Below are 13,216 nucleotides of genomic sequence, written 5' to 3'. Positions count from 1 at the left end.
ATACCTCTTTATGGCAGGTTTAAATTTGTGGGTTCTCTGCCTACATCCATAGTCCCAACAACCATGGTCCTTGATGAGCCACATTTTTTTTACATCAAAGCAAAGTAATTGCACAAAGAATTGGAAATATCCTAAAACCCTGAATTTTTAATTAGTTCATGTCCTTGATTTTGATTTCCAAATCAAACTGCTCACTCCTAAAGGAGAGGTCTTCCTCTGTACATCTTCATGCAGATACATCTTAAATAAATCCTTATTCTCTGATCTCAGATCTATTTTATTGACTCTGCAGTGAAATCACAGAATGAGCCTCACTGTGTCCTGTGACACTCTCGTCCATAGGTTACCACTGATTTACGTCAGCGCTGTACTGACGGCCACACAGGGACTTCTGTGTCAGCACCTATGGTGGCTGGCATTATTGCCTTGGCTTTAGAAGCAAAGTAAGTTAACACTTTCATTATTATTTTGTTGTTGTTGTTGTTGTTTTAAGCCAATGGATACTGAATGCTTATGTAGCCTATTGTTATTAGGACCATAAGAACCCTCTCTGTGTTTGGTTTTTATGAGGACAGACACAACTTAATCTGCTTGTGGAGACATAGTTGAGCCCTATTAATGACAGCAATGCTGTCTCCTTTTCTGTGTTCTACACTAATAATGCCTTTGTACTGCATTAGCTTTCCTAATGCTAATAAATTGCTAGTAAAATGTTAAGGGTTTTTTTTGGCTGTTGGCCACAGAGAAACTTAAGAGATGTTTGTATGTGGATGGCGGTGGAAAAAGGAGAGGATTGGCTGAGTTTGCCTTCTCAGGGTCAAAAGAGAATGTTAATTTGTTTAAAACAAATGTCCACCATAAATGGACCATAACAAGTCGGTCATTTATTGTATCCATTTGTTGTAGATTTAAGATTTTAAAAAAGATTTTAAAAGAACTCTTAAAATGTTTAAATACTCCTAATTATGTATTTTTGAAGATGTTAATATGCCTGAAGCTAACTGGAATAGAATATGATTACTATGAGTTTAACAAAGAAACTATTAAATGTTTCTAGTTCAAGTACAAATAAGTCAGTTTCTATGTCCTGAGGCTCTTGAAAAACTCTGTTACTTTCAGGGAAAGTTGTATCCACATACTCAGTAATTTATTATTTTTTTAAATATTTCCTCCCTTTTCTTTTTGGAAAATTTGTGATAAATTTATTATTCAATGTCAATAGCATAAGCTAACCAGATTTAGCCTTCATTTATTGTCAAATCCTCTTAACTTTGATGCAAGTAAAGCCTGTGTGGTAGGAAATCAGATGGTAGTCTTGCTCGTCATTTCAACTGCTTCTCAGAAATATATTCATAGCTAAAGAGATATAACTCATCTAAACCAACTTATATCTGGAATTTTTTACTTATAGGGAGTGAGTTTATTTCACGGAAATTGAACATGACCTGGAAACATCTTAAGAGGCAGCCTTTAAGTTATGTGCTCATATTGCTGTCCCATTCTATTAACCATTATAAATTCTTGAACCAAAGGAGAAAAGGAACAAAAAGTATCAGAAAGATATGAGTGTGAAACCAAGGTATTCCCTAAAAGGAAGATCTCATGGTACACAGGTGGCAAGGGCACAAAGAACCTTACTCAAGAAACAGTTGGCTCAATTTGTTATGGATTGTTTTTTTTTTCCCCAAGGAGAGCTCTCTTCTCAGTGTGGTAGAGTAGAAAATATACCGGATTTGGAATTAGAGGCTTCAGCATAATCTGGGCAAATTCTTTAATTTCTTTGGGCCTCAGTTTCCTTGTCTGTAAAAACGAGAGGGTTTGACTAGACCTCAGAAGTTCCCTTCAGATCAAAATCTCTGATCCTATGAACATAAATCTGACAATTTTATCATGAAAATCAAAGGGGGAAATAGAATTTTCTTAACAGAAACTTGGTTTTATACTTTGTTAGAACCCATCTATTTTGTTCTAAAGCAATAGATATCCCTATGTTAAAACTTTCCCAATGACTAGTTTTAGCCTCAGTTAGTTAGGCACAGTGTATTTTTTTTATTATAGGAAGCTGTCATTTTTATTCCTGAACCTGCGAAAGAGCATTGGACTGGGAACCAGGAAACCTGAGTTCTAGTACCAGCTCTGCCACTAACTAGGGGGTAAGTTTCAAATGAAGGAATTGGACTAGATGATCCCTAGAGTCCCTTCCAACTTGGATCTCCTATGATTCTATGAATATGTGTTTGGAAACATTGAGTTCAGAGGTACTATAGTAATTAATTCTGTCCTACCATGAGGATTTTAGAAAACATACAGGGTAAGTCACTGGGGCAGGTATTATATGAGATGGTACCTGATATGTTTCTTCCTGCTCCTATTCCCCTGTACCTGAAAAAAAAAATGGGGAAAAAAATCAAATTTAGCCTTTCAGTGATAAGGAAATCCCTACTCACTTCCTACCTCCTTCACCAGTGATACCAATTGGAAGAGCCAGAAGTAACTTTGGCTAGTATCATTGGGATGGGCAGCATGGCAAGACTGGACCCTAGAACCCAGTCTCATTATCCATCCTCTAGTTCTAGCATATATGGAACCCCTGGAACAGCCCAAGCTGTCCCAAATCAACACAGCCTTCTAAAAACAACACCTACACACATATGTATACACCCACATATGCACATCCCAACATCACAATACAAAAGAGGAAACCAAGAACTAGTTATCTTCAGTACTACAACTGTTCCCTATTTCTCAGCCTCAAATCCCTCCCCCCCCCCTTTCATTCCACTCACTTTCACAACATATTTTCTTAACACAAATGGTAGGTAGTTTGTTTTTTTCCAAGATGCACTAGGCTTCTTCCCTTATCTGTCTTCTCTGACAAAAGTGCTGGGGTAGGCAACTACCTCTTGATTCGTCTATTTCTCAAAGTCCCAGATTATCCTTTGTTCAGTGGGAGACATCAGGTATTCTCCCTTTCACCTCTGGGCCCTACTGAGTATTATCCTCCCTATTATTCTAATATTCTAAATAGGAGCACCAGTAGGTGTCCCTGTCCCTGTCCCTGGGATTCCCCTATGTTAAAAAAGAAAAGTAATATTAGACTTGAGAGATTCTTCCTAAGCCATTTCCCCCATAAAGGATCCCTCTTCCCTGATAATACCAATAAAAATGACAAGAAATAGAATTCCCTATGACTTTTCCCCTTTTCCTTTCAAATTGGATCAGTGAGACCACCTTAATTCATTGCGAGGGAAACTAAAAGGAATGGTTTTGAACTGTTAGTTTTAGGAATGTGAATAGAGCTAATATGTGCTGGCGATTCAAGATAGCCATCAGGACTTCTCAAAGAATTATTTTTCAAGAGAAAAAGAGTTGTAGGCCAATTGTAAAGCAGATAGTACATAGAAGAGAGTGAAAGAAATTCAGAAGGGGACACATGCAAACAATTTAACATACATGTTTAAGAAGAATTAACTAGAGGCTGTGCTGGGTCAAGCCAAAGTTCACCAGATCTACAGTTTCTAGTTAGGGAGAGGCAAAGGGCAGGAACAGGATCCAAAACGGTGATCTAAAGCTGGGGAATTAGCATGGGGTTATGGAAATTTTATCCTGGGGGAGCAGTAGCTCTCTGTAAAATCATAGGATCATAAGATTTACAGCTGGAAAAGGACCTTCCAAATCATCTAGTCTAATGCTTTATTTTATAGCAAAGGAAACTGAGGTCCAAAGAGTTAAGGCAACTTGTTCAAAGTTACATACCGAAATGTTGAAGTCAGAATTTGAACCTAGGTTCTCTGACTCTGAATCCAAGTTTCTTTTTACTTTATCAAGCTGCCTCTTTGATGGTTTATCTTAAGCAATATCCTTGCCCTGGGCAGCAGTGTTGTTTTTGTAATGACAGTGACATATTAGCCATTCCTCTTCCTTTCTGTGGTGTGTTGGCGCTATTGTGAGCTAGAATGCTTGCCATGTTCCTCCTTGGACCATTACTGGTTTGTAGTAGGCTGAGAAATTAAGGTTGTTTGGGGATTGCAGATATAACAAGGATATGCTCATTCACAGAAGACACTTACTAGGGACTGAAAAGTGGTAAAAATCGCAGGAACTTTGATGAAGGCTGGGGACATGATGAAAAACTAGAAAGTGCCTTTGCCTTCAAGGAACTTGCATTCTACTGGGAGAAACAACATATAAAGACAAACAGGGAGGGGGGGGCAGGCAGAAAATGTATATATAGATAGTAAAGATTAAGATAGAATAGCTCCAAGGTAACCTTAGAAGGTTTGCTAGGTGGAGCAGTGCATAGAGCACCAGACTTGGAGTCAGGAAGGCTCATCTCTATTAGTTCAAATCTGGCCTCAGACACTTACTTGCAGTTTGACAGCAAGTCATTTAACTCTATTTGCTTCAGTTTCCTTATCTGAAAAAAAAAGAGAGAGAGAGAGAGATCCAGGGAATGAAATAGCAAATCAGTCCAGTTTCTTTGCCATGAAAACCCCAAATGGCATTATGAAGCATCAGGTATGAGTGATAAGAGTGATAAGTATGAGTCAGAAATACAGGGGGTGGGGGTGGGGAGGAAACCAGGAGAGACCAATGTCAGGAAAGTCCAGAGAGGAGAGTATCCAGGAAGATACTAGTCAACAATGTAAAATACTGAAAACAAGTCAATAAGTATGGGAGATGAGAAAAGGCTATCAGATTTGGCATTTAAGAGATAATTACTTCAAATAAAGTAGTTTCAGTTCAATGATACAGTTAGAAGCCATCATATAGTAGGTGAGAGAGGCAAAAGAGAGTAGAGAAAGTGGAGACACCAAATATCTATGGCCTTTCAAGTAATTTAACAAAGAAGAGAAAGATTTAGGACTATATTTGGAGGGATCATAAGTAATTTTATTTTTAAAGATTAGAAGCCTTGGGTCATGGTTGTTGATTAAGAAAGAACAGGTAAATAGGAAATGATTGAAGATTAGAGAAACAAAGGGAGGATAATAGTGGAAACAATTTGCTGGAGAAGTCAGGAAGGATTAGGACCTAGGAAGTTAGGACAGTGAGTATATACCACAGGAAGTTAGAAAGTAAAAGAAAGCTGAAAGATATGTGATTAGCAAGAGTTGATTGGGGCTGCAGGTAGCCTTATGGATAGAGTGCTGGCATGGAATCAGGAAGACTCATTTTTCTGATTTCAAATCTGGCCTCAGACACTTAGTAGCTGTGTGACCCTGGGCAAGTCACTTAACTTTGCCTTAGTTTCCTCACTTGTAAAATAAATGGGAGAAGGTAATGTCAAGCTAGTCCAGTATCTTAGCCACAAAACCCCCAAATGAGGTCATGAAGAGTTGGACACAACTGAAAGGATGTGAGGTTAACAGAGATGTGCACATATTTTTAGTTGGAGAGGAAAGAATCAGGAGGAAGGGAAAGGTTGCAGATTCAAAACAGATTGAGCATGACTAATCTATCTAGGACCCAGAAGTGGGATGGAGAAGATAAAAGCACTGGTCTTGGTAGGAAAGAAGAAAATTTCTTTATTTGAGGCAGGAGTGAAGGAAGAAAGAATGAGTTGGTATGAATATGAATACATTTTGTGGAGGGCACTTGAAGAAATTCATGGACCAAGCTTTCCATAAAAAAGAAACCACAAGTAAAAGATCCCTGTTATATGACAACTTATCTTTCCTCTTGATTCTTTGAGCTTTATGCAATCCAGGTTGTCTTCTGGTTTCATGACACCTGACTTCCATCCCACATTTTCAGTCAAGCAGTTCACCTGAATATCTGCTGTATATTTCTCACTTCAATTGATATTGGATCTTAATATCCCTTCCTGTCATGCCCTTAGCATCAGCCTTTGCCAACTTCCTGCCTAACCCTCCTCAACCCTACCCCAGGACTTGGACCTATGCTGCCATCCAGGCCACAGGAACTGGGCAAATAACCTCTAACTTTCCACTATCCTCAAATGGACTTGATAGCCCACTTTTGATGGCTTCAATCATCTCAGTTAGGTAGGAAAGCAAGCTTATCAGCTGATAGTGAGAAAGGTGAGGTAGAGAGTTAGGTGAGGGGAGTTAGAAGGGAATAGCAAAGGTTTGGACAAGTTGTTATAGGATATCATAGGGATTCAGTACCTTAAAGAGATCGTTCACTGACTTAGACAATGTAGGTATTCCCTTCCCCACCTCAAATAAGCACCTTTTTATGATTGGATAGATAATGCTGGAGAGATGCTGTGTCCAAAAAGATAACCAGCCAAAAGCTTAATCCCTCTATTGGTGTTCTGGTAATGAACATCCCCCAGTGAAGGTACATTTGTCCTTAGAAGGCACAAATGCAATCTGTCACCAAGCCTGTGATTTAAAGCCTTTGTACCTTGATAGCTCAGATTGCACTGGCATTGAAAAGCTCAGGTCTACTCCATGCCATATTGAGATATCAAAAGAGGACTTTAATAAAGAGAAGCAACAAGAGATGAATAAAAGAATAATCAGGCAATTGTATGGGTCCAATTAAGGTTGCATATAACATGGATTTATTGAGAATTTATATTTTATATAATTTGTATTATAATGTCTTATATGTGAATTTCTCCAGCAAAGCATAGAAGCCTTGGAGAAGAAAAGAAATGCAAAACCCCCTCAAATTCAGGCTATTTGGCAGAATGGAGATGAAGTAAAAGTTGAAGAAGTAGAAGATGCTAGGGGAAAGGCAGGATGTTTGTAAGGACATTGTTGGATTGACTGACCATGGGTCCCTGACTGAGTAGAAGTAAAAGCCATATAAAGTGCAGTGGACTTGGAGAGTACTTAAAGAGTCAGGGACCTAGAGGTAACAATAATGATAAAGAATTAACGCAATTATAATCAAAGGGTAATATTTATGGAGGGAGAGGGGCTTGTGGGAAGCGCAGAGAATTTCTGAGTTAGAGACCTAGAGGTATAATAGTTTTAAATGATGATGAGACCAAAAGTGTGGTCATGTTAGAGGAGAGCCAAGACTATGTGGAGGTAAAGCTTCTTTATCTGGTACTAAAAATAAAAGACATAGATGAATCTGAGATTCAAGAACACTTGATGTCAGAGAAATCAAAAGTCTCCTCCCTACTCGGGTTCCAACGTTCTCAGGGTGAACAAATGGAGAGAGGGACCATGGTCTCCTTTAAGCTCCCCTCCTCCAGAACCTCAAGGGATTCTCCCTCCCATCTCAGGGCAACCCAGCTATAGAACCTGGGGGTGGGAGTATGGTGGAGCCCTAGAGAAGATGAACTCTAGTCCCAGGGGCTTGTCTCTACCAAAGGGTTTTTGTGGGTTGGGGAGTAGTGAGTGCAGATGAAGGGAGATTTCTTTGTCCTACCATACTCTCTTTCTCCAAGAATAACTTCCTGCCTAGGATGATGCTTCTGTTTGTAATAAAAAAATAAATCTATAACTTGTAATTATTCTTTTCTACAATAAATGAACCTGTGCATGAGAAAAATATTGTAATATGGAAGATAGATATATAAGTAAGGAAAATACCAATGAGTTGATGCATTTTACACTAAATTTTGCTATTTTAAAATAAAATTAATATATTATATATATGGCTGAAGATCTAAATTTTATAACTTTCACACTTAAGCTACAATAAGCTGAATTGGGGAATTTTTGTGGACTGTAGTCTTAAATTATTGTATACTTTGAAAATATACTATGAAAACTTATTTCCCTCACAACATTTAGGTTAGGAGTAGGATCTCAATAAATGTTGTGAAAGAAATTATCCAAAGAAAGAACTTTTACTGTAACTATGCTAGGAGAAAGGAAGAAGGAAAAAAGTATTTATTAAATTCCTGTGCCAGTCCTGCTCTTAAGCATTTCACAAATGTTATTTTACCCTCCCAACAACCTTGGGAAGGAGAGCTGTTATTATTGTCATTCTACAGCTAAGGAACCTGAGACAGACAGAAATTAAGTGACTTGCCCATGGTCTAACAGCTAGTGAATGCCTGAAATTGGATTTGAAATCGGGTCTTCCTGTCTCCAGATCCAGCAGACTTTCTACCACTTTCTCTAATGTTTTCCCAGCCCTTCCTACTTAACCTTATTCCGCTTGTGGAAAATCATAGATTATGGTACAAATGGAAAACAAGTCTAGATTTTGGATGCTTGCAGGTTTTAGCAATATGGATTTTGAATCTTCTATTAAATTTCATCTCTGAATTCAGTTGCTAAAAAAACTATTTCTTAAGGATCAGGATTCATTAAGGATGCAGTACAAATCCAGTTCCTTAAGATGCAATACAAAGTGCAAAAAATGTACTCTTGAGTCTCATGATGTTTGCTGCAGTCTAAATTCTACATGCCTCCAACGTGGAATGCATCAGTTGGCATTTCAGGGCATCATCATCATCATCATCATCAACCTGTTTTCATATTTTCGTAGCAACCAGTTAACCTGGAGGGACGTTCAGCATCTTCTTGTGAAAACATCCAGGCCAGCTCATCTGAAAGCTAGTGACTGGAAAGTAAATGGAGCAGGTCACAAAGGTGTGGTAAACATTTTCAATTGCTTTTGATACTGTTTTTTTAATGGACCAATAATGCTGAACCCTGATTTTGTACAATGTCTCCCTTTATCTTAAAGTGTGTTTGAATTTTGTATTTCAGCAATAATATTTAGCATTTATAGATAGTGCCTTAAGGCTTGCAAAGCATGTTACGTTTATTTTCTCATTTTATCTTCACAGTAACCCTAAAAGGAAGGTAAAGGCTATTAGGAACTCCATTTACTGATGAGACAACTGAGGCAGTGAGAGTTTAAATGACTTACTCAGTCACAACAGCTAATAAGCTAATAATAAGCTAATAAGCTAGATTTGAATTCAGGTTATCTTGATTCCAGGTCTAGTACTCTATCCACTGAGCCACGTAGCTTACTTTTATAAGCAAAAGTAAGTTCAATTCTCTTAAATGTTTAAAAAACAGTAAATTGTGCTTGTGTGTATAAAATCTTTACCAGATTTCTGTCTCTGGGAGGGAGAGGGGAAGGAGAGGAGGAGGGAAAGAACTTTGAACTCAAAGGTTTTTTTTTTTAATTAATGTTAAAAATTGTTTTTCCATGTAATTGGGGGAAAATGAAATATTATTTTTAAAAATAAAAAAGCAGTATGTTGGCCTTGCTGTAACAAATTTATATAACAATTCAAGGTTCACAAAGTGCTTCTAAGGGAGCAGCTAGGTGGCTCAGTGGATTGAGAGCCAGGCCTAGAGATGGGAGTTCCTGAGTTCAAATCTGACCTCAGACACTTCCTAGATGTGTGACCTTGGGCAAGTAATTTAACCCTCATTGCCAGGCCCTTACCTTTCTATCTTGGAACTAATACACAGTATTGATTCTAAGAAAGAAGGTACGGTGGTTTTTTTTTTTTTATAAGTGCTTCTCATACCAATATGCATAATTTTATCCTAGCATCAACCCTGTGGAGTTGATTATATATGTATGTATGTATGTATGTATGTGAAAGGAAAAAAGGAAGGTGACCTGGAGGAAATCATGGGAAAGATGGGGCAGAAGAATCCCAAAGCCTGGCTTTGAAATCTCCATTGGTTGGGAACCCTTCTTTGTTGCCAACTTAAATGATGAGTGTGCCATGACTCTTCATGGCAAAGAATACTGTGCCATGAGGAAAAACAATTTCAGAGCCACTAATTTAAGTTCACTTTCAGTTCCAAAATTCTCTCATCATCCAAGATAGTTAACAAAATATCCAAAGCAGCAATACAACAAGTCCAGAGCCTAGACCCCAGGTTTTTGCCAGCTTTAGCTTTAAGTCTCGGATGAGATTTCAAGGGAACCCAAACAATAGTATTAGAGTGAGGCTTCCAGTGTATTCCCTATAAACCTAAAAAAGGCTTTCTAGAAATCAGAGAGGGATTTAGGAATTTCAAAAAGGTAAGAAGCCACTGGAGCAGGACTTAACTTTTTTTGGGGGGAGGAGGGTGTATTAAGGCAGCTACATATTCCAATAGATAGAGTGCTTGCCCTAGAGTCAGGATATTTTACTAGCTGCATGACCTTGGACAAATCACTTAACCTCAGTTTCCTCTACTGTAAATGGGAATAATAATAACACCTCTTCAGAAAGTTGTTGTGAGAATCAAATGAATAGTATTTGTATTTGGCACAATTCCTGGCACATAGTAAGTGCTATATACTTATCCTGTTTCCATTTCTCCCCATACCCACCATGGACCCCACTGGCAATAGGGTAATGCCTAAGGACTCCTAAGAATCACATTATAAATGCACAAAATTAGATACTTTAAATGGGGTTACCAAGACAACCAGTTATATAGAAATAGTTCTATAAAATTGTTTTTTAAGTTCATGGAACTCCCCCATCCCTACCCCTTGCACTAAAGTATACACAAAAAGGAGGTGGTTGATAATGGAGATTTTGCAGTAGGATTACTTCTGTTTGACTCATGGATATTTTGAAAGATGGGAGGGAGGAAGAGAGGAGAAGAGATAGACAGACAGAGACAGAAAGAGAAACAGAGAGAAAGACTGTAGTTATATTTCTTTATAGCAGCCTAAAACCAATTCTCTCTACTTTATATTTATTTAGTTTTTAAAATAAAAATCAAATCTTAATATAATTTCAGGGGATACTTTTAATTCATTTGAGCTCCATTATATCAAATGTTATTAAAAGATAAATATGTGGGGCAGCTAAGTGACTCAATGGATAGAAAGCCTGGCCTGGAGATTTGAGGTTCTGGATTCAGATCTGGTCTTAAGACATTTCCTAGCCTGTGACCCTGGGTAAGTCACTTAAGCATTCCCAATCACCTAGCCTTTTTTCTTCTGCCTTGGAATCAATATTTGGTATAGATACTAAGATAGAAGGTAAGGGTCTTTTAAAAAAAAAAAAGGTAAACTGACCACTGATTAAGACTTAGGGTGTGTCCTCAGACATTTCCTAGCTGTGTGACCCTGGGCAAGTCACTTTAACCCCTATTGCCTAGCCCCTTACCATTCTTCTGCCTTAGAACCAATACATCATATTGATTCTAAGATGGAAGGTAAGCGCTAAAAAAAAAAGACTTAGGATGGGGAGGGGTGGGGAGCTTTGTTTTTAACATTTTTGTGGAGGTGGGATACTGTGCCAGAGTTTTATTTGTATTAAAATTTTAGCTTGTTAAAACAAAAATGTATCACCTTAAAACTTTCCCTGTCTTTCAAATTAGACTTTTAAATGTCCTTTCCTTGGTGGTTTTGATCACCAATAATAATAGGTAGGTTGCTAGTAGTTCTGATCATCTTCTCTAATTACCTAATATAGTACCACAAAAATAATACCAGTATATTGAGATTTCTAGTGTGTATTCCCTATAAACTCTAAAACAGACTGTTTAGAAATCAAAAAATAAAATTTAGGAACTTCATTAAATGAAGAAATTACTGGATCAGGGCTTCTTAACTATTTTTTATCACAATATCTATATTACCCAATGGAAAGTATGATTATGGCCTACATATAGTTGGGTTTTTTAAAATAGGGTAGCAAGACAGGTGAATTTAGCATGATTTCAATTTTATTTATCCTACATTGCATTTAATAATGACTTTCAATTTTAGTTACAGAATAACAAAAATTTGGGAGTTGGAAGGAACCTCAGAAGCCATCTAATCTAAACCACACACAAAAGGAATCCCCACTATTATGCCCATCAAGTGTTTTCTATTGTCCAATCATATTCAACTTTTTCTGACCTCATTTGGAGTTTTCTTCCCAAAGACACTGGAGTGGCTTGCCATTTCCTTGTCTAGCTCATTTTATAGATGAGGAAAATGAGGTCAACAGGGTTAAGTTAACTAATCAAAAGTGGTTATCTAGTCTCAAAGGACTGAAGTCTAAGGAAAGGAAATCCATGACCTCTGTTGGCAGCGTATTCCTCTTTTGGACAATTCTATATTTTTCCTAAGATCAGGCCTAAATTTACCTATTTACTACTTCGATTCAGTGTTCCTGATTCTGTTCATAGAGTCCAAATGAAGTAAATCTAGTCTCTCCTCCATGTGACAGTTCTTCAAATATTTGAAGACAACTACCATGTCCCCCAAAGAGTCTTTTTTTTTGAGCTAACCATTCTCAGTTCCTTCAAAAAGAAGATTTTTCATTCATTTCAAACAAGAACAAAGCTTGAAGTCTATTATTGCCTTGCATGGCCAGTCAGCTCCCTCATTCCCTGACCACTCACCAATTAATCTGACTTTTTAAGGAAGACAGGGGTTGGAATCCTTCCTCAGATGGTTATTATTTGTGGGACTCTGAGCTAGTCACTTAGCCTCTCTGAGACTCAATTTCCTTTTCTATAAAATGGAAATTCTAATGGCAGCCAAAGAGGGTTGTCTTTAGGATCAAATCAGGATATATATAAAGTGATTTGAATACCTGAAAGTGCTATATAAAGAGGACCAGGAGAAACCTTTTTAATTTGTCTGCCAACCTGGCATTTCCTTGCCATATAGCTTGGGTATCATGGTCAGTGTAATAATAGCAGCAGAATCCAGCCATCAGTGATTTCAAAAAGACCCAAACAAAAAGAGCCAGATTTTGAAGCTTCTCTCTTTTTAGTTAGCCATCTCTATGGATTTGGCTTGGTGGATGCAGAAGGGATTGTGATTGAAGCTAAAAAATGGAAGGCTGTCCCCTCTCAACACACATGCATTGCAGCATCAGACAAGAGACCCAGGTGAGTTTTTGCTTTGGCTTTGTATGACTTTTCATGTGAATATTTGTCATTTTATTTTTAAATATTTTAAGGTGAGCGTGCATGTAAACACACAAGCACACATGGAAATGTTCCTAAGGAACCCTGTGGCTTCTTCTTTTCGGGATTGGTTTGGAGAAAGTCAGGGCCTCTGAATATGGGGAAGAAGAGTCCTCATAATTCACTATATGTTACACCTAAACAACCCTTATCACTCTTCTGCCTTAGGATTGATACTAAAATGGAAGGTAAGGGTTCATTTGTTTTTTAACCATTTAAATCTTTATTTGGTCAATAATAAAAACACCATTAGTTTGTCAATTCTGATCTAACTTTTGAGAGGTTACTCATAAGAACAGCCCTACAGAATCAAACCATTGGTCCATCCATTTCAGTTTCCTATCTCTGTGAGATATGGAAGGAATGATCATTACTTTTTATGTCATCACATTTTAAAA

At 37.7% G+C, this 13,216-nt stretch overlaps 1 protein-coding gene across 1 annotated transcript in view; it reads left to right on the top strand.

The window, feature by feature from the left end:
• Positions 1-13,216, top strand: part of PCSK6 (proprotein convertase subtilisin/kexin type 6) — a 258,521-nt gene that overhangs the window by 120,616 nt on the left and 124,689 nt on the right. Inside the window, exons 9-11 of the mRNA XM_001373227.5 lie at positions 343-443; positions 8,425-8,528; positions 12,623-12,740. Of these exons, the coding sequence (XP_001373264.1) occupies positions 343-443; positions 8,425-8,528; positions 12,623-12,740 (323 nt within the window). The remainder of the gene's footprint in view (positions 1-342; positions 444-8,424; positions 8,529-12,622; positions 12,741-13,216) is intronic.

Source organism: Monodelphis domestica, chromosome 1 (genome assembly GCF_027887165.1).
Source record: "Monodelphis domestica isolate mMonDom1 chromosome 1, mMonDom1.pri, whole genome shotgun sequence".
In the NCBI taxonomy this organism is placed as follows: domain Eukaryota; kingdom Metazoa; phylum Chordata; class Mammalia; order Didelphimorphia; family Didelphidae; genus Monodelphis; species Monodelphis domestica.
Note: the sequence above shows the minus strand (reverse complement) of the source record. Positions and strands in the feature narration are given on the sequence as shown.